Source organism: Diachasma alloeum, unplaced genomic scaffold (assembly GCF_001412515.2).
Source record: "Diachasma alloeum isolate Michigan unplaced genomic scaffold, Dall2.0 Dall_scaffold_00513, whole genome shotgun sequence".
Taxonomy (NCBI): domain Eukaryota; kingdom Metazoa; phylum Arthropoda; class Insecta; order Hymenoptera; family Braconidae; genus Diachasma; species Diachasma alloeum.
Genome location: NW_021680645.1, coordinates 389,634 through 417,529, shown reverse-complemented (window position 1 = coordinate 417,529; position 27,896 = coordinate 389,634). Strand labels below are relative to the sequence as shown.

At 33.4% G+C, this 27,896-nt stretch overlaps 2 protein-coding genes across 4 annotated transcripts in view; one reads left to right on the top strand and one right to left on the bottom strand.

The window, feature by feature from the left end:
* LOC107042734 (28S ribosomal protein S31, mitochondrial) overlaps positions 1-6,020 on the bottom strand; it is a 15,380-nt gene extending 9,360 nt beyond the window's left edge. The window contains exons 1-5 of one of the 3 annotated variants that reach the window (XM_015263905.2): positions 5,824-6,020; positions 4,671-4,825; positions 4,105-4,309; positions 3,939-4,020; positions 94-445 (exon numbers count right to left, since the gene is read on the bottom strand). In XM_015263905.2, coding sequence (XP_015119391.1) covers positions 94-445; positions 3,939-4,020; positions 4,105-4,309; positions 4,671-4,705 — 674 coding nt within the window. In that variant the 5' untranslated portion in view covers positions 4,706-4,825; positions 5,824-6,020. Of the gene's footprint in view, positions 1-93; positions 446-3,938; positions 4,021-4,104; positions 4,310-4,670; positions 4,826-5,003; positions 5,020-5,823 lie in introns of those variants that run through there. The other 2 variants (XM_015263906.2, XM_015263907.2) reach the window with 2 other exon arrangements.
* Positions 5,806-27,896, top strand: LOC107042733 (DDB1- and CUL4-associated factor 6). Its single transcript, XM_015263904.2, has 17 exons — positions 5,806-6,041; positions 6,230-6,339; positions 8,535-8,689; positions 12,062-12,179; positions 13,356-13,534; positions 13,617-13,752; positions 14,007-14,170; positions 14,299-14,467; positions 15,604-15,849; positions 16,402-16,765; positions 17,003-17,112; positions 17,950-18,042; positions 18,133-18,190; positions 18,909-19,049; positions 20,725-20,977; positions 22,117-22,222; positions 26,206-27,896. Exons 2-17 carry the CDS (start codon positions 6,240-6,242, stop codon positions 26,262-26,264), a joined length of 2,451 nt encoding a protein of 816 aa, XP_015119390.1. The 5' UTR covers positions 5,806-6,041; positions 6,230-6,239; the 3' UTR covers positions 26,265-27,896.

Below are 27,896 nucleotides of genomic sequence, written 5' to 3'. Positions count from 1 at the left end.
ATATTCATCAAAATGAATCGCATAGCATTTTTTGAAATCATGACATTTTCTATTTTCTTGTGGATTTCTTTTAGATAATGAAAGGGTAATTACCTCAAGGAGGGCTCGGGCACCTCGTCCTTCTTCTCAGGCACTTTTTCTTGCTTCGCTGTCACCTCTTCTGTCTCCTGAGACACTTTTTCTTGCTTCGTCGTCACCTCTTCTGTCTTCTGAGGCATTTTTTCTTCCTTCGCCATCACCTCTTCTGTCTTCTGAGGCACCGCTTCCATCTCTTTTTTCTGCTTCTTCTTCTTTTTGGATTTTTTAACAGGCGGAATAGGTAAAACTGGAGGAGGTGGTGGAGCCCCAGCTGAGAATATCTTATCGAGTAGCTCCGCTTCTTTCTTTTGCGTATCGCCTCCAAGAGTCTGTGCGACGTCCTTCGCTGCTATTTTTATTTTTTCCTCTAAAATTGGTAAAACAATCTTCATTCCTTAATCATTTATTCATTTATCCATCTTAATATCAAACATTAATCATAATAATGAGTGGTTTTGTAAGGATGTGTGAAGACATTTCATGTTGAAAAATTTTAGTAGTAGTGGACAAGGTCTTCTGACGTTGACCTAAAATGACTTTTTTAAGAAATATACAGCAAAAAATATCAAAATCAATTCATCACGTGCATTAGTTAGCTACTAAATTTGTTCGATGCTACTTGAAAAATGATTAATAGATTAAGAGAATAAAAATTTTCTGGTAAGTTCTGCATTCTTCAGAATTGGATGAGAAGTATTTTCACTTTTTTTGAAGGAAGTATTTTCTGTCTTAAGGATGTTTATCGATTTTCCACAAATTGTATCTTTTGATGTTCGTGAAAAATTTTGTAATTGATCAGACCGATGGGGGAACATGTGAAACCAATATTTCGGGTAGTAAAAAAAATCATTTAGAGTATAATAATGAAATAAATTCTACAGAAGTTTCTCCAATGGTTCGTTAGTAAACTTTCTGAATCGAAATAATTTCGTTTGTACATTTTCAAATGGTAGACATTGAAATGTACAATTCAACGACAGAGTTGAGACAACATTTTCCAGTGGAGTCTAGGACTCTCCCCTGGTTGGAGAATCATCCTTAGAATTATCTGCACTATGTTTCCGTGAGCTCTTCAGCCCTCTGCACGCAAAAAAAATTCACAAGTCTTTTGACATTTCTGGTATGCACTCTGGTATGGAACTCTGAAAGCATTGGAAAACCTTCCGTAGAATGAATTTTATTGTAAAATATTGCGTCTGTTAGACATTACGGGTTATTCAGTCAAGAAAACATTGTGGTGGTATTAAGGATAATCGGGCGAGCCCGGAGGATTGGAAAAAAAACAGCCATTTTTTTCTTTTTTTTACGTATTCTTTAAATAATGGAAAAGGCGTGTGCAAAGTTTCAGACTGCTGGGGAGCATGGCAAATTTATTATGAATTTTTGAAAAAGTGGGTGTTTGTAGACTATACGGACCCTTCCTCAATATAAATTTTATATTTGGGAATTTTTATTTATTTTGGGTCCGCGCCGTGGGTCCTGGGTAACGCCAAGAGCTGGTAAGGCTCGTAATTCGATGTTTTACCATGCTCGTGAATTTAGAAAGTGACTATCTTTAAATTAATTTATTAAAATAAATTTGCCTTTTGAAGGAAGGTGGCGAAATGGGAGGTCCCGTACACCTACCCGGCCACTTATATAATTATATAGTGTTACGAAGAGTCCTAAATTCACCTCTGGCAACCCACTCCCCATGTGACAATTTCTAGCAGGGTATCTGGCAGGGGTAGGTATTGTATACCAAAACCAAAAAGTGGTCATTTAACCCGTGATCTTATGGAAATCATAAAAACAACTGCAAAACCCAAGGAAAAAAAGCAGCCAAAGTCATGAAACTTTAGACACATTTAGAACATGTGATCAATGATTTTTTGAGTGAAAAAGTTTGTTGCCTAGGAGCATTGTTTATTAATAATAGCGAAAAAAGTATTGAAAAATGAAATTTCTGCGCATGCAGCCCAAACGAACAGCAACGTCTCAAGTACCGATCGAGTGGGGGTAGCGCGGTCAATTTAAACGTCTCTTGAGAGAGAGCGATGAAGCGTTTTGATTGGAGCTCCCTCGAGCCAGTGGTACCAGCTCCTGGTGGAAAAAAAAATCTACCGACGATGTTGCCACTTTTTCGCATGGATAAATATTTTTTCATTTATTAAAAAAAAACAATCTGAAAACCATTCAATGCGTGGAATAGATAGAAATAAATTTGATTAGCTACAAAAATCATTTTTAACCGGGAGTATCCCTAATATTGCCTGAATTTTGAATCCGAATGGGAAACATTTTTTTGTTCAGCCATTGGTTTTCTGCAAGAAAACAATAGAAACCCCCCCGCCTCACCTCCAACATTCCTTCCTCACCCGATTATCCTTAAAGTATGTCCTTCCTTCTTGAGTTTTCATTTATTATGTACTCTTATAAACCTCATAAATTTCAATTTTCTTCACAAATACTATAACTCAATTTCCTTTTATTTCTTCATATGAAAATCCGAAAAAAGTCTCCGACTTTCTATGAAATTGAAGAAAACGCTATAGAATTCTCGATTTTTCTGACAGATTCAGGAAAATTATTCATTTTGAAAATTCGAAATTGGTTAGTGATTATCTTCTTATCATCCATTTTTATCGCTGATTTTTTTTTCTACGTATCATCGATTTTTAGAATGCATTCCTGAGTGTATGAAATGTAATCGATTTCACTTTTTCATTTTCACATTAAAAAATAATAATGAAGTTTTCATGATTTGAATGAACGGTCTAGTATCAATAAAAAAATTCCAAGTCAATAATTCAATGTCTGTGATTGTGGATAAATATTCTTAAAAAATTGCAGAAGCAATGGATGAAAATTCTGCTTCTACAAAACGTATTAAAAAACAATTTTAATAGAAATAATTATAATTAAAATTGTGGTATTGTTGCTATAAATGACGTTGAGTAGAGCCTCATCCCTCTTTTCTACCCTTTCCCAGATGTCAATTCCAAGACCGAGATACCCCATTTTGAAAAAAACCATTCCAAGAACTTTCTGGATGTAAAGTATATAAGTGGGGAACTGCGCAAATCAAGTCAGTCACCAATTCGTATTCGACGTGTTCACATCGAGAGAGAAATTTCGAACGAGAAAATCAAAACGATAGTGCATAGTATTCAGCAACTTGTGAACATTCTTGTGAATCAATTCATGAGTGAGTTCGGGATTTACTGATTTATGTCAATTGCGCAGATTAATTCCTAGAATGTTCTAGCACCTGTTAGAGAATATATGGATTTTCTGGGAGGAAGATTGAAGAAAACTTCAAAGACACTTCCCGAAAATTCTAATACTGTTTCGACAATTTATAAAATTGGTCGGGTGTATGGCCGAGTTAAAATACCGAGAGGAAATAGAATTGAGCATGTTCGAATCATGTACATACAACCTACAGTTTTGACAACCTCACGTGTCTCGAGAACCTAACTGACTACAGTTGATTCTCACCATCATGTGTGATTGCATTTTGATCATTCACTTGAAATGCTGTCATAACATCGTAACCTACAAGTTACAGAGGAAATAGTCGTGAGCTTTAATGACAAGAAAGAGTCGAGAGCCCATCACTAATAAACTAGTTGTTGATGTGACGTTAAACCCCCACGAACAAACAAACAATTTATGAAATTTTCAAATATTTTTTAAACTGGGAAAATTCTAGAACCTTCGACGATTTATTTCTCCAAAATTCAAAGATTTTCCTAGAAATTGGGGCTGAGAGAATACATTTGATTTCGTCAATTGTTAATTGCAATCAATAGATATTCACGTCTTAATTAAATTCTATAATTTAATCAAGATGTTATTACTAAAATAAAATTCTATACCTAAAGTTTTTTCCTTCACTTTTTTCGGGGCAGGCTTCTTGGCTGGCAGTGCCAGATCAATCGTTTTATTCACCAAATTCTCCTGAAAATAGTATAAAAAATGAATATTGATAAAAAGTCCTGTCGGTTGATGTATAATAATTACAACGCAATGGAGAATAGTTACTTGATCCATTTTTGCCAACAAGTTATTCAGCAAGTCAACAGTCTGCTGCTTCGCAGTTTCATCTCGTTCATTCTTTTGTTTAATTTTCTTCGACTTGTCAGCATCAGAGTCTGAGGAATCTGATGATGATGATGAATCCTTGGCACTCAGGAGTCTCACAGAACTGTGAAACTGTTTTGTCACTGCACTTCGTGCAGCACTCACTCTGCGAATTCATAATCAATTAATTTGTCATTTGGTATCTTCGATTTTTCATCAGTCCCGAGACGTTTCTAAGTATGAAATTATTATCAAAAAATTAGATTTGTTAAATTTTTGGAATTGTTTGGGAGATTGATATGGATTTTAAAGAGCAGAAAATTTTTTAAATTGGAATTGAAGTACACATGCAAAATAATTCACAACAAAGTCTAGTTGTGTCTTATTCTGAACAAATTCATTATGAAAAACTAATTCTAAATAAATCTTCAACAATCTTCCGACGCTTGTAAACATAGAATTGAGGTTAAGAAGTGGAAACCCCCACAAATTGACGAAATAGGAGATGATTGAGGGAGATCGCTCACCTGCAAAGTAATCTCACTGCTAATATTCGATCCATAACACTGGTTATCTTGAAAAATCTTTTTACAATTGTTGATTTTATTAAAAAAGACGAGGCATCCGGCTCCGTACTGCCTCGACCCAGCCCCCGACGTTGAGAGACAAATCAACTTCTGCACTATTAGTCATAAATTTTTCTTATTTACATAACAAAAATGTTTTTTCATAACTAAAAATTTCGAATTTTATCATTACGCGGCTGAGTGAAAGAAACACTTGTCTCTGATTGATTGGATAATGAAATTATTTTCTAAAAAGTAATGGAATTATAGGTTATTATACAAGCAGGGACGTACATATGAATGCAGTACCCGAGTATTATGTGCTGGTTTCCATTTTCCAAACGTTGAGAGTTGTTTCCAACAATGAGAATCATCTTTTACGGGTAGAAAAAAATGTCAGATTCAGAGAGAATTTCAAGAGATTGAACTTTAAATTTTAGAGATAGAACTTTAAATTTTTGACCATTCAATGTCCCTCATAGTTGACCCTCAAATTTAACTCTGTGAATTAATTCACACTTAAGCCTGATGCTCATGTTTGACCCTCGATGTTGACCCTCAAACTTGACCCCGGGGGTCAATAAGTTCAATTCCGACCTCAGAAATAATTTTCAAAAATAAGTTAAGTTCAAGTTTCAATTTTATACAGAGAAATTTTTTTCTTAAATGATTTTCGACCCTTTTATGTCCCTCATAGTTGACCTTCAAATTTAACCCTGTGAGTTTTTTAATTCTTGAACCTAACTTCGAGTTTCAATTCCAAAAAAATATATATTTTTTTCTCAAGTTTTTTCTCAATTTTTTATGGCTGATGCGCACATGTTTGTCCCCAGAATTTGACCCTCACACATGACCGCGAAGGTCAAGTTCTTCCGAAATAATTGGAAAAAATGAGTCAAACACGAGTTTCAATTTCGGAGAAAATTTTTTTCAAAAGATTCCATTGAACCTCAAGTTTTTCAAGTTTTCTGCAGCTGATCCACATGTTTGACCCTCAAACTTGACCCCGAGGGTGAACCCCATTTCCACCGCAAAAAAATAGTTCCTCCAGGGTTCCACCAAGGCTTATCACTACGTCCCTGAACATATCGTGAAATTTCGTTGTATTTCGTACGGAAACTTGAAGAAAAACTCTGTAGATTCCATTATGTACATCAGCTGTTTTTTTTTCAACTCCAAAAATTCACTCCACCACCTCCGAGTCTTCTGATGATCTCACATTGACAAAATTCGCAAGTTATCACGAATTGTTTATTTTTAGTACCGAAAATATTCTTGCAAAACTAGTTGTGAAGATGGTGCGTCTCAGTCGAACTACGTTTGTAGCCAGTGGTGAAAAATCTGCCACTCATTTTCCCTCGGAGTAACGACCCAGAGAGAACCTCTTTATTTTCATTCCTCTTTCGATTTGTTTTTGTATGTCGAGTGGACATTGAAATTTTTTGGTCGGATCATTCCAGTTATTAATGGATTGAATTTGTAATTTTTTTATTCTTCTTTTGGTGTTCTGTTTTCTTCAGTTCTGGAATAATGTCAACAATGAAGAGAACAAAGTCACATATTTTCTACGATATTTATAACCAGCCTTATGATTACGGAGTCAGGACAAAGCTTTATTCCAGCAGTAAAGGTAAATTTCATTTTTGATTAATAATTTTGTGTTAAAATGGCAAAAGGTGATGATTTCAGTTTGATTTTTTTGCTGATTGTGCGATTATCTCGGGGATAAGTGGTTTTAGAGAAAAATGTTGGAGGAACTTCTTTTTAGAAAACTAAATTTTCTATAAGAATGTCTTCGGATATTTTTCTCTAGGTCCAGCCCTTGAGAAGATACGCATTCACAAAATAAACGGGGAATCCAATGGTAATTGAAGTAGAAATTCAGAATACAGTATTTTGGGAACATCTTTGAAACAAAGTTGAATCTCTTAAGAGATTCAGGGAACAATGTCAGAAAATGTTTTTTTAAGCTGATAAAATTTTCCATAGAAGTGTCTTTTGACATTTTCTTCCTAAACGAGATGATTAACCAGATGATTTGTCAATTTCAATTCGACAGTGAACAAATACTCTTTGTACTACTTTAAAAATATTTTTAAAATATCTACGATATAAAGAGGTTTGGAGAAAAATGACAGAAAATTTTTTTTGGAGCTGATCAATTTCTCTACAAAAAGATTCTTTGAAATTTTTTAAAATCTGTTCCGTAGAGATTACTAACGAAGTGATTTTTCAGTTCGTTTTGGAATGAAAAAAAAAATTATTTTCAGTTTTTATATTATTTTCAAAATGATTAGATCTAGCCGAAATTATCCAGAAAGCATATGTGTAGTTGAAATTCTTTGCGAAAGAATGTCTTCAGACATTTTCTTGTAGATCCTATCCTTAACGAGTTGATTAACAAAATAATTTGCTAATTCATTCGTCAGTTGAACAAATTTTATCCAAACAATTTCAAGAATATCTGCGAAATAAACAGGTGTAAAGAAAAATGACAAAAGATTCCCTGTGAAGTAGATTAAATTCTCTACAAAAATGTCCTTTGAGATTTTTAAAATGAATTCTTATCCCAATGGTCATAATTAACGAAATGATCTATCTTTGGAACCTAAAAATTTCAGATGGACTTTATACAGAATTAATTTATGAGAAAATTTCGTATAGAGTATTCTACAAATATCTTAGGAACTATGAAGTTTTTAAAAAATGAGAATTTTTTTTTGCAGCTTAAAAATTTCCCCAAAGAAATAGTCTTCAACATTTTTTTCTCAATTCACTCTCTCCTAAGATAATCGCACATACAAAGATGTTTATCCAAAACCGCAAGCACTCAAACAATTTTTGATTCTATTCCAACTGATAGACCGAATTATCTCTTTCATACTTATGAAAATTTTGATCCCCCAATCCGAGTTGATTATCTAGAAATAAAATAGAAAATATGCACCGAATGTAGGCGTTAGCATGAGGTTTATGCGATTTAAAGTTTTAAATGTGTGCATTATTCTCCTGCACTAGGGGGCTATGCTCCGTGCTCGCTCCGCTCGCCAACCCCCACATGACTCACATATGACCCCCGTGATTTTTATTGTGACCTTTGTTACCCTTATTTCGACTCTCAATCTAACCCTTAATTTGACCCCTGTAATCCTTAATCCGACCCACGTGATCCTTATTCTGACCCTTGTGACCCTTGTGACCCTTCGTAAAAAAAATTATTTGAGGGCTTAGACAATTCTTTCGTCAATCTAAAAAATCGCAAAATTGTATAAAGTAGTACAAACATAACTTGAATTTTGAAGATTGAAATCTGAAATAAATTCTCAAAGAAAGTTAATATGAATAGAAACGTTCTGATTGAATTTGTGCTCAGCCGGCAGTCTAGTATCATTGATAATAACTAATCTAGAAGAGCAAAAATCATACAGTGTCTTCTGAGAAAATTAAATTGTCGTGATGAGGAAAAAGCTGAAAATCTAGGGAAAAATTCGGAAAAAAATCAAATTTTTATGCCCAGTATGAAAATTATCTTGAGTGTTAAGCTTTTCCAATAAATAATTGATGTTATGCTCGTTATGATGAAAAAAATAAATGACCAAAGTATTTGATGGATCAATTTTTCACACTCATACAAGTTATGTTTGAATTCATGGGAAGAATTATCAATGATGAATAATTTTTTGGGGTTTTTTAATTTATTGTTCCCCATTACACTCAACGACAAAACTGGAGTTTATTCATACTACTTTAACCCATTTTATCACTTCACCCCACAATTTCTCTCACAATTAATAATAATCTTCTTCATAAAATTATCTTTTACAGCGAGTCTCCAATTGATCCAACGTATGTCCCTCCTGAAGCGTCTAAAAGTCCACAATGGCTGCGTAAACTCAATCTGTTGGAATAGCACTGGTGACCTGATCCTCTCAGGGAGTGATGACCAACACCTTGTGCTCACAAACACCTACAATTACAAGGTAATTTTCCTTCCTCACGGTTTGATTGCTAACATCAAAGGGGAAACGACTCCGCCAGACAGAGTGGATCTGTCATTCTGGCATTCCGAGATTCGGGAATTAGGAATAAGGAAATTTGGGGGAATAATGAGAGACGAGACAGCCAAGGCTTAACATTGGCCCACATTGGGGGATATTTGTCTTGCCAAATGCTGTGAAAAATTGCACGTGTATTCCTTGTCTCTAATTTTAGGCCTTCAATCTAGAACTTGGGGTGTTGGGTAGGCTCTTGAGCTCTCATTGACCTGAATGACAGTGAAAAATGTCAAGGACTTTGGCTCAAGTGCAGGCGAGAATATTAAATTGTTATAAATCAGTCGTGATGAGGAACTTGAGATAGTGGCAATTATTCTTGGGCACGTGTGGGAAACATAATTTGAGGAATGGATTTCTGAAAATGTTGGAGACCATTTCTTCTCACATTTTTCGATGAATCCTTTGGTTTCTGAGAGATTCGTCATTTGGGAGATGATTAATTTTGAAGGGATACAAAAAATTCATACAAACATTTTTGGAGATATCTGGAAAACGACTGGGTTTTGAGAAAAATGGTTAAAAATATTTTCTATAGCTTATGAAATTCTCTACAATAATGGTCTTATGACATTTGTCTTTGAATCTAGCTGTTTCAGAGATATTTCCCATTAAGGATGTTTAGCCACTTGCAACAAATTTTATTTTTTCATGTTCAAGGAAAATTCTATAATTGTTTGGCTGATAGCAATACATATGAAACTAACTTCTTTGATGTTAAAAAAAATAATCGCAATAGTCTTGCCAGAAATAAATAAACAAATTTTTCTTTATAAACGGGCTCTTATGGGATTTATAATTCACCTACTAGAAGACTCCAAAAATAGAAATAAAAATAGAAGGTAATGTACACATGCATGAAAAAAATTCAATAGAATACCTAGCGACTTCGCTAAAAAATTCTATTGGAATTGTATTATTTATAGAGTTATTGGCCTCTGCGGTCATAAGCTGAGTTTAACGATGAAATTTCAATATCCTAATGACGAAAATGATAAGAAAAAACATTTGGATTAGGCCCAATATTTCGACCCCCTCTGTGAGGTCCTCTTCAGGGTCCTCTTCTTCGGTCAAAATATTGGGCCTAATCCAAATGTTTCTTCTTATCATTTTCGTCATTTAGAAATTTCATCGTTAAACTCAGCTTATGACCGCAGAGGCCAATAACTCTATGAATAATTAAAAATTTCGGTCAAAACCTTTTCCACAACATTGGAATTCTATTAAAAAAAATTATTTGTTTTTTGCGCTGATTCTATTGGATATTCGATAAGAAAAAGTGAATAAATTTCGAGTTTCTGTTTGGAATTTTCTCTATTTTTTAGGTTTTTTCCACTCGGATTCTGTAATGCAAAATAAATCAAAATCCAGCGGAAAATACTTAGAAAATTTGTGCTCAGTAATTCTAATAGATAAAATCTCAAGAGAAAAATTTGAACAGAAATTCGAAATCTTATCCAACTTTTTCTTATCCAATATCTAATAGAATCAGCACAAAAAACAAATAAAGTTTTTCAATAGAATTCCAATAGAAATCCTATTGAAACCCTATAGAATTCCTATAAATTTCGCTAGGTTTTCTATCGGATTTTTTCATACGAGAACAACTGTACTAAATCGAATGGCCAGAGAAAAATTTGGGATACCCGGGTAAAAGGACGAAATATTTGAAAGATTCTATCCCATATAAGCACATGTTAGCGCATGCGTTTAGTGGATTTCGCCCACTCCATTTCTAAATAATAAACGTGGGTTGGTGGATTGAAATTTTTATTAAGATAAAAGGAATAACTTCATCTCTCAGTTTAAAAAAATCAATTTTTTTTAATACTCCCGATTTTCGATAAACATTCTTAAGCGTCGATTAATTTTTGAGTAAGAATGTCATACAAATGTTTTCCTAAAATTGAATGCCATACAAATGTTTTCCCAAATATCTCTGAAACCAGTAAATTTAGAAAATATGGTGAATGTTGTCTTGGTAGCTTATGACATTCTCTGCAAAAATATTCTTTCGACATCCTTAAAAATCTTTCTTTTTGTCAATATTCACAATTAATACTGTAAATTTGTTCTGAATTCATTTTACCTCTTCGGTTGACTCTTACGTGTTTGCGTACAGAGCACATCCTGCCAGAAAATTGACAAATTCTTACAATATTGGGACCGGGTTGACAATTGTGAAGCCACAATTGTGAATCGTGTGTTAAAACTCTTTGGTGTATTACATGTAATGATATGGTGGACCAGGTAGACGACCGGGACCCCCGTTTCACCACCTTCCTTCTAAAGGCAACACTGTAAAACAAAAATTATTTTTGTCAAATATTCATTTACTTGAGAGAAGCATTTTTTTTAAATTGTATTTCTTCAATCGAGTTATTCTCAGGCGAGCCTGAGTAGATTTCAATTATAACAATCATGCTGCTCTAGAGATGACTATGTTACACATGACCTGGGATGAACTCCTCCAATAATTATTCATTTTTCTTAAATTTCGTATTTTCTAGAGGAAAGAATTTCGATTAATTTTTTAATGTTGATAATTATTGAGGGAGTTCCATGCACGAAAAAATTCAATAGAAAACCTAGCGAATTCACTAGAAAATTTTATTGGAATTCTATAGGAATTCTATTGAAAAATTCGAGTTGTCTTTTGCACTGATTCTATTCTATTGATTTTTCTTTTGTTTTTTTTCTGTGAGAATGCTTGGGCATAAATTTTCTCCGTTTTTTCCACTGAATTTTGTTTTGTTCTGCATTACAGAATCAGAGTGGAAAACACTTAGAAAATTGATGTCCAAGCATTTTTATAGAAAAAATCTCAAAGGAAAAATTTGAACAGAAATTCGAAATCTATTGACTTTTTCTTATTGAATATCCAATAGAATCAGTGAAAAAAATAAATAAAATTCCTATTGAATAATATTTTATATTTTATTTTATTTAAAAACAAATTATTTTATACGGAATTTTCTAGTGAATTCGCTCGGTTTTCTATTGAATTTTTTCATACTTATGTTAATCATCTTCTAGAACAATATAATTGACATAGTTGAAACCTAGTGAGGATTGCCTGGAAATGACTCGACTGGAGGAATACGGTATTGAAAAAATCAATACTTCTCTCAAGTAAGTGAATATTTGGTAAAAATAAGTCTTAATCATCTTTGTATTCATCTTCTTTCTTCAGTTGAAGTCAACAGTTGAAGTTTAGTTATAAATATAAATGAATAATATTTTACAACTACCCGACACAAATTGAAAACTCCCCACATCATAAATTTTATTTTAATGCAGGTGCAGACAGATTACAAGACAAGTCACAGAGCAAATATCTTCAGTGCTAAATTCCTACCTAACAGTGGAGATCACAGGATTGTGTCGTGCAGTGGAGATGGCATAATCCTCTATACAGGTAATTGATAACTAATTATGATTTTTAAACACTCTTTAATTATTGATAAATACTAGAAATTATTGATAAATACTAAATAGATGTTCTCTATTTTCTTCATTTTACAATTTTGAGTCAACATGTTTGAATGGAAATATCAGAATCTGAGGGAGATGACGAAAATTTTCAGACAACCTTTCTCGTTAAGCATTTCAAGACTTACAAAATAAGCCTTAAGGAAAATTTCGCTATCTCACATGCACGGAAAAATTTAATCGAAACCTAACGATTTCGCTAGACAATTCTATTGGATTTCTATTGATCTTTCTATTAGTTTTTGGCCTAAAGTCTATAGAATTCGATTTTCCTATACAACTTATTCTATTGAGATATTTTCTATAGAAAGTCTTCGACTCAAATTTTCCAAGTTTTTTCATTCTATTCTTCTTTTTTTTTCATCAAGAAAATCAAACATGAAAACCTAGAAAATTTTGAGTCGAGGAAATTCTATAGAAAATATCTCAATAGAATAAGTTGTATAGAAAAATTTAATTCTATTGACTTGTTCTGTAGAGTACTTTCTATTGAACATTTCAATAGAATCGGCCAAAAACTAATACAAAGTTCAATAGAAATCCAATAGAATTGTCTAGCGAATCCGTTAGAAAATTTTATTGGAATTCTCCAGAAATTTTATTGGGATTCTATTACAATTCTGGGGAATTCTCGTTAAAATTCTATTTGTTTTTTGTGCTGATTCTATGAGATATTTCCTAGGAAACACATTTAGATTTTTCTATATGAATATTCTCTTGGAATTTTTCTATAAGAATACTTGGGCATGAATTTTCTAAGTTCTTTTCACTCGGATCCTGCAATGCAAAACAAAACAAAATATGGCGGAAAAAAATAGGAAATCCGTGTCCAATAGTTTTAACAGAAAAAATTCAAAAGAAAAATTCAAACAGAAAAATCGAAATCTATTGACTTTTTCCTATTAAATATCTAATAGAATCTGTACAAAAAAGAAATAGAATTTTAATGAGAATTCTCTAGAATATTAACAGAATCCCCATAGAATTTCCAGAGAATTCCAATAGAATTTTCTAGCGAATTCGCTAGAAAAAAGGTTTCCTATTGAATTTTTTTCCCTGAGATTTCCCAGATTTTGATTCTTCATTTGAATTTATTTTCTAGACCTCATGAGGAAATCAGAGACATTTCACAATCAGTTTACCTGCCACAGTGGAACAACTTACGAAATAGCAACAGTACCTGGTGAGCCCCACAGTTTTCTCAGTTGTGGAGAGGATTGCACTGTCAGATACTTCGATCTGAGGGTCAAAACCTCCTGCAATACTCCAAGATGCAAAGACGTACGTGAATAACGCCACAAAAATTTCCAATGATTTTTTCAAGGTCTAGATATTGAGATTTTGACTTGATTAATGTCCCCAGGATATTTTGATCTCATGTCAACGTGCTGTAACTGCACTGTCTGTGAATCCAACGATGCCTCATCATCTGGCGATTGGATGCTCCGATAGCACTGTCAGAATTTATGATCGACGAATGCTGAATGTTCGTGATCCAGGTGACGTAAAATATATCGTCTTCATACGAGATTTAATATTCTTTTCATTCATGGTTCTCACTCATTTGCCCCAAACGGTTAGCAGGAAAAAACATTCGGAATGAAAATTAATTTGAAGTTAAGAATGCAATTCTTACGTGAAAATATTCTTTTCCTATGAAAAAATTAATTTTTTGCATTTGAAAAAAATGGTTTTCATTCCAAAAATGTTGCTTTTAATGGCAAATTGAAATAAAATCAATTTTTTTCAACAGCCTGGACAGATGGAACGAACACATCGGCTATTCCACTGTCACTCTTCACTGTCCCTGAATTCGAAGGAAATTCGTACAGAATAACGTCCCTTAGTTACAGTCCAGATGGCAATGATGTTCTTGTTAGTTACAGCAGTGATCATCTGTATTTATTTAGTGCAAAGGTAAAAAAAATATTGAATGCGATTTTTTGATAAAATTGTTGGGGCAAATCCATGATTAAATTAGTGATCTCAATGTAGAATTCGTCTTGACAATGATTTATATCATTTTTTCATTTAAATTCAAATAGGATTATGGATCGAAGCAGTTGAAGAAAGAATCTGCGAGTAGATCGAAAAACAAGAAGTATCCAGTGAGATCCCCTCAGCCAGTGAGAAGACTGAGATTGAGAGGCGATTGGTCAGATACTGGGCCAGATGCACGTCCAGAGAGAGAGGGTGGACGACGAAGTGGAACCGGTGAGTTTTAAAACTTCTAATGAACATCATTAAGAAAAATCCATATTTGCACCACAATAAAATTATCCTCATGACAAACTCAATTTTTTCATTTCAAACCGTTGTTTTTGAGTGAGAACAGAGTTTTTTCAACATGAAAAAATTATTTCATACATGGAAACAATTTTTTCTTCATTGAAAAAATGAAATTTTCTTATTGAAAAAGGATTTTATTAATGAACAAAATTATTTTGAAATAGAAAATCCAATTCTCAAAGCCTAGTAATCTTGAATAACAAACGGAGAACAATTTTGAGAGATCTTTTTACAGAGAATTTAATCTATCGTTTCTCATCTCGTATCTATTATTGACTACTAACCATGGTAGAAACAAAAAATTGTGTTGGATAGTTGACGATTTAGCATTAGTATCCCGCCAGTTATTAAGTTTTATGAATGCCGAGGTGCTAAAACAATTGTTGATTTCCAAGAGCAAAAATCTCTTGATATTTTCTCGCAACCACGCACGAAAACATTTAGTAGAAAAACCTAGCGAATTCGTTAGAAAATTCTATTGAATTTCTATTAAACTTTTTATCACTTTTTGGCTGATTCTATTGACATGTTCAATAGAAGACATTCAATAGAAAAAGTCAACAGAATTAGATTTTTCTATATAACTTATTCTTTTCATATACTTTCTATAGAATTTGCTCGACTCAAATTTTCTAAGTTTTGTAATACTATTTTTCTTTTCTTCTCATCAAGAACATCAAACGAAAAAACTTAGAAAATTTGAGCCGAGGAAATTCTATAGAAAATATCTCAATAGAATAAGTTATATAGAAAAATTGAATTCTATTGACTTTTTCTACTGAATATTTTCTATTGAATATTTTAATAGAATCGGCCAAAAACTAATAGAACAGTTCAATAGAAATTCAATACAATTTTCTAACGAATTCGACAGGTTTTTCTGTTAAATTTTTTCGTCCGTGACGCCATTAATATCCAGAATATCATAAAAATAGTCTGCATGAAATTTTCCGATCCACCCTTTTGCTACATAAATAATCTCGCCTCACAAGATGACAAATGTCCCCTTCATTTTTATTGGCAAGAGCCAGTTTCCACTGGAGTCATTTCGATTTTTCCAGAAATAGCACAGGCCAGACCTGTTCTGCATACGTCACTGATGCAGAGGATGACTGATGTGCTCAGCAGAATGCTAAATGATCCAGCGACGAGGGCTGCTCTCAGTGGAGGTGGCGAGGACAGTCTCGAGGGTGTCATTGATCAACAGGCAGAGGCTCAACAGCAGTCTGATGAATCTAATCCGGAAATTCAGGAGGATAGGAGTGATTTACAGAGTATGGATACTGAATCTAATGCTCAAGCCATAGGTGAGCATAAAAATACGTTTTTTTTTCAGAGCTGAATTTTTTTCAAAATTGAAAAAATTTAATAACTGCAAGAAACGATTTTTTTCAAGTTCAAAAATTCATTCTTTGCACCAAAATCTAATCATTCCCAGAACAAACGTAATCTTTCTTTAAAAATAATTTTCCTTTCAATCAAAAAATGATTTTTTTCTTTAAAAAAAACATTTTAAAGTCAAAAATCCAATTTTCACGTGAAAACATTCTTTGCCGTGAAAGAAGCAATTTTTTGCACAGAAAATTTATTTTGTAGTTAAAATTCATTTTTTACATCAAAACTAATTTTTGAAAAAAAAAATATATATATATATATTTCCATGTCAAATTCAACTCCGTAATTAAAATAATTTTGTCTTCAATTGAAAAATTCGATTTCCCACCCCTACAAATGACTTTCAACAAAAAAATCCAAGTTGACAATCTAATTCGTACCCCAAAAAATTTGTTTTTCAATGAAAAAATCATTTTTGCTTGCGAGAATAAATTTTTTCACTCGAAAATGTTGTTTCTATTCAGATGAAACTCACGATAATGAAAATATGGACACAACAGTCGAGAATATTTCATTACCAACTAATGAAGAATCCCTTGAGACTGAAGAAGCATCAGACACAGTTGATTCACCCGAGGAGAATCCCCTCATCTCAGTAAACGATGAAAATTCTCACATATCAATTAATGAGGAATCTAGTCAGTCAGAGACTGCCAAAACGTCAATTCAATCACTCACGACGTTGAGCATATCCCAGGAGGGGGAGATGAGTGAGTCGAGGGATGAGGTTGAGAGTGAAGCAGCTAATATGGACAATTCCAGGGACGAGAGCATGATGGAGAATTTGCAGGACAGACTGACGTCCATGAGAGACGGTTTTCTCGAAAAGTAAAATCATTTTTCATCCTCAAGTTCCTCACAATTCTCTTGGAATTGAATCATCGCCATAACGAGTGACTCTCCAAAGGAATGTCTAAAATATTCTCTACAAATTATTTTTTGATTTTTTCTCCTGGAGTCACTCGTTTTTTAGATGAATTGACAAAACTGAAGAAAAAAAAGATAAAGTTGGACGGGGAAAAGAATAATAATTTGAAAAATCTTATCAATTTTTCCATTTTGTAGACATGGTAGTGAACCTGCTGTTAGTCTCACATACTCGGACAAAAGTTCAACAGGCGCTACGATATCCATGGGAGTTGCTAATGAAGTTATTCGAGAGAGTTATCATGCAGGTAATCAACAGAAAAAATTCCATGTTTATCATTTGGGGAATATCTCAAGAATGAGTGAATCTAGGAGGATTCATTAGAGTATTTCTCAATAGAAAATTGATTTCTATTTTCTTGACGTGGATACGTCTATGTTTTCATTATGGGGGGACATTTAGGGAAAAAGTCTTTATGGTTCCTTATTGGCAGTGGCGTCATCTATCGAAATTCTAGAACATTCTACATTTTTCTAGAAAATTATGGATTTTTCTACAAAATTCTCCAGTTTTTTTTAGAAATGAATTACAATTTTGAGGGATCCTTAGCGCTATTCGACAAAATATCGACAGTTAGTTAATTTAATTATTTAATTCATAATTAATTTATTCAGAGTAAGATCGACAGTTGGTTATTATTGCATGAAATCGATAAAATTTGTGGATCCGTGTTAAAATTCCCAAGAGCGTTTGTATGTAATGATTTTAATGTAAATGAAATATCTTGAACGTTTGTTTAGGGAATTTGGTTGAATATAACAATTCAATCGTATCGTGATTATAAAAAATGTCTCATCCTGCCGAGATGGTGCGATTCCGAATTCTTCTAATATACCTATATAAATATATACAATGAAAAACTATGATTTCAGTGAAGGAAAGGGAAGACCTTAGACGTATCCACGGAAAATTACGGCTGTATCAAAGATACAGCCACCCGCAGATTTTTTTTTAAAAGTCTTCAACAAATTCACGAAGTAATAAACATGGAATTTTTGGAACGATGTGATTTTCTCGATTTATTACTGATTGGTTGGATTTACCTAAGAGAAACCTCGATACCAATCATTGTTATTCATTTCAGGACCTTCTGGGAGTCAGAGTTTAGAAGAAGGTACCACCGGGGCAGGCCCAAGCAGCAGTAGGAACCAATCTTCTTACAACAATGTCAGAGAACGTAAGTTATATCATTGAAAAAAACAACATGAAAAATTCTCCTCATTTGTATTTCACAAGTTACCTATTTCTGTTTTTATTTTCATTTTAGATACAGACGAAGATGTATATAATGATAGTGATGATGAAGAGGAAGAATCGGCTCGAAGGTAAATTGATATTCCTGAAGTGAAGAAGAAAAATCCAAACGTCTTCATACTTTGCTTTCTGAATATCTAAAACTCTCTTAGATTCGGAAAGAAATGTCAGGGAACACTTTTTATGTAAAATGGAGTCCTTGACGAAAAAAATCTCATTACCGTTTTGAAAATAGAATCTTTTTTCCAAATATCTTTGGAACTACTAGGTTTAAAGTAAAAAAATCAATGGGCATTTTTTTCAGTATGTTGTGCTCAACACAGAGCAGAAAACGGTTATTTTCTTATAAGGGATCAATCGAATTTCATGAATTTTTTAAGAACATAAATTCGATTCATTGACGCCAACTAAAATTCAATTTTTTCATACAGATTCAAAAAAATTGATATTTTCCCAAAAATCAATTTTTCAATAATCATTCAAAAAATGTCATCAAAATTATTGAGAGGGAGAAGAAAAATTCAAGTACCTTCATACTTTATTTTCTGAATATCTAAAATCCGCCTAGATTCGGAAAAAAAGTCAGGGAACACTCTTTATGTAAATTGGAGTCATTGTGCTCAACCCAGAGCAGAAAATGGCTATTCATATTTTTCCTTGAACCTAGAAGAAATATAAGAAGAGAATAATGAATTTAACATTCGAAAGCAATTTACTAATTTGTTAGCAACAAGAACTATACTCATTTGTAAAAAAAATGGAATTATCCACCTATTTTTCTACTTATAGAAGAGTAAATCCAATTGAAGAAGAAATGGACAAAGCAGTGGCTGAAGCCCACGCCTCCTTAGGTCGCTCTGAATCCTTCGACGAGAGCCGTTTCACAGAGCTACGAGTAAAGCAAAAGTACATGGGACATCGCAACGCCAGGTAGGACTAGTCTGTTTCAATTCCCCTAGAATTCTTCTAACATTTCAGTAGCGAAGTGGTGAAAAAGAGTGAAATCAAACCAATTTCAATTCCAATCAACAAATTTAATTTTTCATTCAAAAAAATTTTCCTTTTTTTTTATGAAAAACAAATTATCTTGAAGAACAGAAATTATCCTTGAGATGTTAATTGTGATGTAATTTTTTTAGTATGGAAAATTTATGCACAAAAAAAAATTATCTTCATGATAAATTCAATTCTTTGATTGAAAGTGATCGTTTCTTAATTAAAAAATAAATCTTTCCATTATAAAGTTATTTTTTTTTAGTAGAAAAAATTTATTTTCATGGAGAATTCATTTTGTTGATTCAAAACATTTTTATCTCGGATATTAAATTGACACGTATGACATAATTTAATAGGAAAATGCAGCTCTTTCTCTAAGTAATTCTATTGAATTTCTGCTGGAACTCCATAAAAATTCTTTATTTTAATTCTGTTTGTTTTGTGCGCAAAATTTCTTAGTTCCTAATTTCTTACTTCTATATTTTGTTATAGCAAAAAGTATATAGCCTTTGATTTTTCTGTTTTGTTTTCTCTTAGTTTTTATTTTAAGAAACTAATAACATAGAGTGGAAAAAACTTGACAAAATCTTACTAAAATACCAACTTAAAGAAATCTATTGAGTTTTTTAAAATTAATATTTTCCTTAAAAAATGATGCGGTAAAATTGCATAAACACAAAAAAACTAACAGAATTATTCAATCGAATTTCTCAAAGAATGCGTTAGGTCTAGTCAATTTTTTTCGTACGTAAAATTTTGCCATCAAGAAGTAATTTTTCATTTAAAAAAAGAACGATTTTGAGAGTGCAAATCCAATTCTTACAAAAATATTAACATTACACGTATGAAAAAAGTCAACAGAAAAATTTAACGAATTGACTAGAAAATTGTGTTGGGATTTTATTGAAATTTTAGGGAATTCTCCTCAAAATTTTATTTGTTTTTGTGCTGATTCTATGAGATATTTGATAGGAAAAAGTCAATAGATTTAGATTTTTTTATATGAATATTCTCTTGGAATTTTTTCTATAAGAATAAGTTCTCAAAGTTTTTTTCACTCAAATCCTGTAATGCAAAACTGAAGAAAATATAGCGGAAAAAATTTGAGAAATCCGTGTCCAATGATTTTAATAGAAAAAATCTCGAGAGGAAAATTAAAACAGAAAAATCGAAATCTATTGACTTTTTCCTATCAAATATCTAATAGAATCTGCGCAAAACACAAATAGAAATTCAAAGAGAATTTCCTAGATCATTAAGAGAATCCCCATAGAATTTCTAGAGAATTCAATATAATTTTCTAGCGAATTCGCTAACGTTTTCTATCAAATTTTGTCATACGTGCATATTTCTCTCTTTCCACCACTTTACAAGATTTATTCCGTAGCAAAACCGTAGGACCCCAGCAAAACCACCACCAAACCACTGTTCTAGACTCCTTCGTTCTAGTCAGGAACTAGCAACGAGTGCAACTAAGCCCTCAAGACGTATCTATTAAAAACAAATTGATTACCTTGAAAGCCTCAAAGCGGACTGGGCCAATTAGAATCAGGCCCATCCAATGTATTGATCGCTCTGTGCTTCCCTCGTTTCACTCTAGTTTCTTTAGGACCATGATCAAAGAAGCAAACTTTTGGGGCGACGAATTCGTCATGTCTGGGAGTGACTGCGGACATGTATTCGTTTGGGAGAGAGACACTGCTAAGTTGTGCATGCTGTTGGAGGCTGACCAGCACGTCGTTAATTGCCTCCAACCACATCCGTATTTGCCGATGTTGGCTACCTCTGGCATTGATTATGATGTTAAACTATGGGCACCTATCAATGAGGAGGCTAATTTCGATGTCAACTTTGCTGAGGATGTGAGTTTAATTGAATTGCTAAGACATTTATCCGTGTTTATCCATTTGGTAGTTTCTCGGCAAAATTATTTATTAGAGTAGACTCTCTTTATAGTCGTACTCATGGGGGAATAGGGGATGCGAATTCGGACAATGCGACTATATTTCCCTACTTCCACCACACGCTCACGTCGAGCCCCACTTCCGAGGACTAGGAATGCTATAATAAAAAAATGATTTATTTTTTCAATTCAATACTTTATTAAACTGAAGAACTTTATGTAACAATTTCGATTATTACATCAGTATTTTTCTAGATTTTCATGAACTTTTGTTCATAATCAACGGTTTTTGCTTTCGAAGGGAAGCATTGTAATCGTTCAAGTTTAAGTTTTGAATTTTTTGTATTATATCGACCGATTATGAGCCAATAATTCCGAAAATGCAATTGTTGGACTGTGTCCGTATGTAAACAAATTTTTCTTCGATTGTTCGCTAATGAATCGATGGAATTGAATCTTTTGTTTCTAAATGTAGGTATTGCTGAGCCCTATCGATCGCCATTAATTAAAATTGAATTCATCTATTAGTTTTTTTAATTTTGTATTTTTTTCGATAATCGGTTGTCCCACGATAACCAAAGAAAATGTTCTGAATTGATTGAATGATGGCTTAAAAAAATTGTTTGGATGACCCTTTGGTCGAATTCGAAGATAAAAGGGATAGCAATAATCGTTATTTTGATTTATTCGAAAATGTTCTAAAATTTTGTGTTTTTTGAAAATTAGATTTCCGGGGATATCTTTGAATATCAGTGGAAAAGGAAATTAATTTTTTTTTCAGTGTAAACTTATTAAGTCATAAACATCCTTATGAATATATAATTTGGAAAATTAACAATACGAAGTTTCTTTATGCGAATTTATCTGGGAAATGGAAGGTACTAGGATGAAATGACAGAAAACTTTTTCTCTAGAGAATTTCATGGGCTTCAGGAAAGGACATTTAACATTTTCTTCCAGACCTAATAGTTTTTGAGATATTTACGAAAAATTCTCTATGAATTGCTTCAATTCATCGTTTTTCCATCAACTCCGTTGCACAATTTATTCTTACGTTTAATCCACTCATTAAATGATATTTATTTCCTCTCGTTTCAGCTTCAGAAGCGTAACGCAGTGATGCTGGAGGAGACGAAGGATACGATAACGGTGCCCGCTGTATTCATGATAAGGATGCTGGCGTGTCTCAATCAAATACGAAGAGGTAGTGAGAGTTTATGATTGTCCACCTGGCACTACCTCTCCGGGCCTTATTTCGTAGTATGCTTTTCATCTTCGCTAACAAATACTCAAACCATTAGCATTACTATCTACCCCAATGTTTATGCCTTGTGCCTGATCCATAATAACTCCATAAAAAAGACATACTTTAACACCAATACATCATTTCCTGGGAAAAATTACTTGTCACACATGATGGAGTCATTCTTTATTCTTCATTCGTCGACATATGTAATGTTGTATCGAACAGGCGATACACCCGAGCTAACAATTAAGCTCCCTCAGGAAAATTTATGACTAGTATGAGATGATTATTTTTTGCTTTCGAATGGCGGCCTTGTATTTGATCGATTTTTCGATTTTCTAATTTTGATTGCAAATGGTTTAGAATGTTATGAAACGTGAAGAAATGGTTTTAGGGTCGTGTGTGTATGTATGAGACAACTTGGGTTTTTGGTGATTAATTTTTAGAAAATTCAACATAAATACGGTGAAATTTGTGAATAGCAATCTTTCTAGATTGTAGATAGCGATCCTTGTAGATAGAAATTTTGGCTCCTTGTAGCTATGATTGAATTCAACTTTGGCGCGCTGTTTTAGCCCGATCGATCCAGTAGTTCCTGAGATATAACAACTTGTTTAATCCCAGTTACCAAGCGCCACCATGCGGCTCTGATCACCTCCGCGGGGATCCCCCGCCGTGTTATTTAGGCTGTAGCGTTGCCGAATTCACTCTACACTGCCCGGGCGCGTTTCCGGCAACGTCGCGTGATCTCTTCTAGAGTGAGAGGATATAACCACATCGAACAGAAGAAGAACGTCGCGTGATGGGCAATTTCATTTAATATGGGAAAACATAATTCATCTGTTCGAAATAATGTGTTTTCTTTAAGCATTTCGGGAAAAATGTTCTAAAATCTACTATAATTCTTCAACTACTTCGATTGACAATGTCAAATTGTTTTTAATTTTTCCAGTTAGCCAGACAATTTTAATTAATGAAAAATGACGCGTGGCGGGTTTCCCTCATATGGTGACCAATCTAGGGTTAAATTTTGTTTTTCCTCAATATCTCAAAGACTACTGCAGTAATTTCAAATTTTCTTCTTCTTTTTTTTTATTCCATTCCCATATAAAGTAAATGTACCTATGCTCGCCCCTGTCTCTATGCTCATTCAGATGTCAGCTATCACATTTTAATCATTTTGATAATCCCAAGAGTCGATCAAGAGTGAATTGCGATTGGAGTTATTATTTTAGTTGATAAGGAGAGTTATAGGCACCAATGAAAAGTGATTTATTGAAGAATAAGAGAGAAAAATCTCATCCACGTCAACTGGTGCTATGATAGAGGGAATTCTTAAGCCGCAAGTTAAGAAACTCACAATTTTTAAATGCTGATATCTCCGTTATAATAGTAAAATGGGATTAAAAATCCCTTGACTGAGGTTTCGGATGGTTAAAAAACATTAAAAATGCACAAATTATAGTAATATCTTAATATTTCACAGAAATGTCGACAATTAAAAGAATAGGGTACAACGGAAATGGCATTGATCCTATGCTTGTTTTGCAACCAACTGTCAACTGGTAACGGACTAAACGGATGAAAAAATCATTTAAAAGGGCGGACTGTCCAATGGAAATATAATTTTGTGCCTCGAGATATTTTTTAATGTTGTTTTATCCCAAATAGGATACTCACGATGTAATTAGTTCGGATGTAACCTTTCCATATCGTTCAAATCACGAGACGAGGATAGGGACATGTTTCAAACGTGCATGGGGACAAATGAGCGAGCGTAGGGACATGGGACTTTCCACGTTTATGGACGATTATTCATTAAAAAATAGTAATTATAATGATTAATATAAGTGAATTCTAATTCTGAAGTTTTTACTTTCTGATATTTTATTTACAACATCGCATCTTTACACTCATTTCAATAAAAATATTGGACTAATGATGTGTTCTCCTTAGGTACACGAGCGTAAGATCATTTACCTTAGCCGATTGAGCTTTTTTATGATTCCATCCCAGCCCCTGCCCCTTATTGCGGTGTCATGGGCCGACTTCCTCCCCCACCATGTCGCATTATACCTCAGGAGCTGTACTCCATGTACAGACTAGGGATGTGAGTGACAAAAATGACCGGTCAAATGACGGTCAATTACCGCGGTCATGACGGGTAATTACCATGTCCATAAATCTGACGATTCAGTCAGGAATTCGAAAAATGACCAATTCAATTCTGGCGGTCAATTCTCATCTATAGATGGCACAGAAATTTTTATTCGGTTACTCGGTTTCGGCAAGGTTGCTGGCGGTCATAGGGACCCTACGTCGCCACTAGGGGTCTATGCGACACTAGATAACTAAATTCGTTCAGCAAGCAATGCAGATGAAGAGCTGAGCGAGCTAGATGAGGGAGCCGGTGGCAATTATGAGAATTAAGGAGAGAATGACTGAAGACGAGCCTCATCCAGCATCCTCCTAATTTAATATGAAGTTTTTGACCAAAAACATAATATATACAGAGATATATATTTAATTAATTTTGTTGACGTTTATTAAGTTCATGAGTTTATCATGAGTGATCTCGAGTATCGAATTTATGATTGTTTTGTAATTCGTTCCAATAAACGTTAACTTTAAATTATGAAATGCGATTGGATTCCTAACTAATGAAATAAAATAACCAAAAATCTGGCCGCAAAAATTACCAAAAAGAAAATGACCGTCAATTTGCATCTATATAGAGGAATTTTGGTCATTTTCTTCAATTTTTGACGCTGATTGTTCATGACGATCATTGTGCATGGGGAATTATCTCGGTGTCAGAAAATGGTCAGAAAACGGTCAATTTTGCCTGACCTGAGCGAATTGAAAAATGACGGTCATTTCACATCCCTAGTACAGACTCTCCTGGTGACCAAGGGAAGAATGTTGAATGGGAAGAATGTTCCCCAAACATTCACTCTCGATGATTTCCGGTGTCTAGATTCCTGTTCAGCAGTTTCCAAAAAATTAAAAATCACAATTTTCGGGTCCCGCCATCCGGCCCAGGGATTTAACCTCTTCGGCCGGTTCCCACTAGTTATCAACTGGACGACATATCAACTAGGACATTTCAACTGAGATTTGTCAACTACGACACTTAATCTAGGTTTTAAACAACTACTGAGAAACAAAAAATTAACAATAATATAGCGGTGAACATAATTCTACATTTATTAACTGAACTTCCAAAGAAACACATAAATACTTGAACTAAACAATCAATAAGCCCAAATTAATTTAATCAACCGATCCTCGGGGTTGTAAAACTTCATCGTTCACCATTAATAATATCCATCATAATAAATATAATGAACAAATAAACGGTAATAAATAATCATAAACCGCAACACAGTTGTCAAAGATATTGTAAAAACGGCAGTAAATATTTTTCAAAACTACATTTGAATTGTTGAAGCAGAAAAATTTGAGTTGACATGTCGCAGTTGACAAATTTTAGTTCAAAAGTCGCAATTGAAAAGAGGTGTCACCGTTCGTCCACCGTCGTCGGTAATTTTTCTTTTTTTAAAATACTCGTCTCGATGGCCGCTATCTAGATCAATCACAATATACATACCCTTCACTGCAAAGTTTGAAGATATTGCCGTTTCTCCGTTTTTTCATGAAAAATCTTGTACGCATGATAACTTGAGAAAAATGGAGATGGCCAGTTGAAATTTGGTATGATCGTAGTTCTTATAATACTAAAGATTAGTATTTCCATGGGTGTAATCGGCCGAGCGGTTCCTGAGAACCGCCCAACTACGTCAGTTTGAGTTATATTTTGTTAAATATCTCACAAAATGCTCATCGGATTTAAATTTTTCATTTTTCCAAATACTCGTCTCGACGGCTTCTATCTAGATCAATCAAAATATTTATACCCATCCACTCTTTTTTCTTTTTAGGAAGAGGAAGAAATCGCAGAAGAAGTGGAGACGAAGGAGACGACATTCGAGGTGGATAAATTGCATAAAAACCCGTCCTCCCTTCACTTGTTGATTCACAATTTTCGTAAGGAGAAGAATAGAGAGAAGAAAAATTGTACGAATGAACGTGTGAAGACATCAGTCCAATGTTGATCCTTTAACTGCATTTTTTGTTCCCTTTTCATGTAAACGAATTTTTAAAGGTTTCTCGGAGTGTTATCCCCTCATCTTGTATTTTTATGGTTTTTTCATGGTTGGATGAATCATTGTTCTTGAAAAATCACTTCCACACTGCCCTGGTTAATAAATTACTCTTCATATCCACGGGTTCATTAAAATCATAGGAATTGTTGTGAAACTGTGCCTTAAGTGGTGAATCGCTGATTGTAAGTTCTCGATTTGGGTGGTGAAATGTCAATTCATAAAATTCTCATACGTAATTGTTTTAAGAATTAGTGGTTTTAGAGGAGAATGTTGAGAGGTATTTTTTTAGGTGAAAAAATTGTCTACAAAAATTTCTGTTTATTCTTTCCTCTAAAATTTCTCACGATCGAGATAATTTCGTAATTAGCAGATATGAATATCCTTATTCTTTCATCATAATGAATTATTAATTAATTTCTTGTGGAGAATTTTTTGTTTCTGCAAAAAAAGTTTAACATTTTTTTGAAATTCTTGACGTGAAATTTGTTTTTCAAGTGATGTCAAAATTGGCAGAAGTAATCTTGTCTGATTAGAATTATCTCGGTACTGAGTAGTTTTAGGGGGAAATGTCACTCAAAAAGTGTCTTCTGATATTTTTACTTAAAACCTCTTGTTATCGAGATAATTTGACGTTAAAAAAAAACCACGAAATTTGTCTTTTTCAATTGATTTGTGAAATTGGAAGATGTTTTAGTATTTGCATAGAACTATCTCGATGATGAGTGAATTGAAGAGAAAATATCAGAAGACATGTCTTGCAGTTGAGAAAATTCTCTACAAAGAATGTCTTCTAATATTGTATTCTAAAAATACTCGTTTACGAGATAATTGTGTAATTACACAGATGAACAGGTTAATCATTTCATCCTGATGAACTATTGATTGATCGAACTCTTGACTCGTCTCGAAGATGGGCGATTTTACTGGAAAATGTCTGCACCAATATTGTCTTCCGATAAATTTTTTTGAAACCACTCATTATTGAGAAAATTTCATGTTAATGAAGATGTGCAATTTACCATTTTTTAATTAATCCTCTAAATTGGCAGATATTTACTTGTTTTGTTGGAATTATTTCAATAGTGAGTGTCAATAGACATTTTGCAGCTGACGAAATTGTCCAAAAGTCTAAAACATTTCCTTCTAGAATTACTCGCTTACGAGATAATTCAATTGAAATTAGTAAAGTTGTTGATAATGATGCACGTTCCATCACTCGAATCCGGAGTTTGAAGTAGACAATATAATACTTAGATAAAAAACGCGTAATTATCAAAATATAAGTTGGATCTAAATCGCTGGGTAGATGATCAGAACTTGATTCGAGTGCAATAGAGAGTATTTTACGTTTCGCAATAGAAGAGAATGCTGGTACATGTGACGATGGATTGAGTGAGATTGTATCATTCTGTTATTTGTAATAAAAAATGTATAAAGAAAATAAAAAAAAATCATAATTGAATCAA

What these genes read in the sequence shown, in the direction of transcription:
- LOC107042733 (XM_015263904.2), top strand. Translation starts at nt 6,240, where the DNA reads ATGTCAACAATGAAGAGAACAAAGTCACATATTTTCTACGATATTTAT. An exon ending in AGAGACGGTTTTCTCGAAAA is followed by an intron (nt 16,766 to 17,002) that starts GTAAAATCATTT and finishes TCCATTTTGTAG; the next exon opens with ACATGGTAGTGAACCTGCTG. An exon ending in TCTCAATCAAATACGAAGAG is followed by an intron (nt 22,223 to 26,205) that starts GTAGTGAGAGTT and finishes TTTTCTTTTTAG; the next exon opens with GAAGAGGAAGAAATCGCAGA.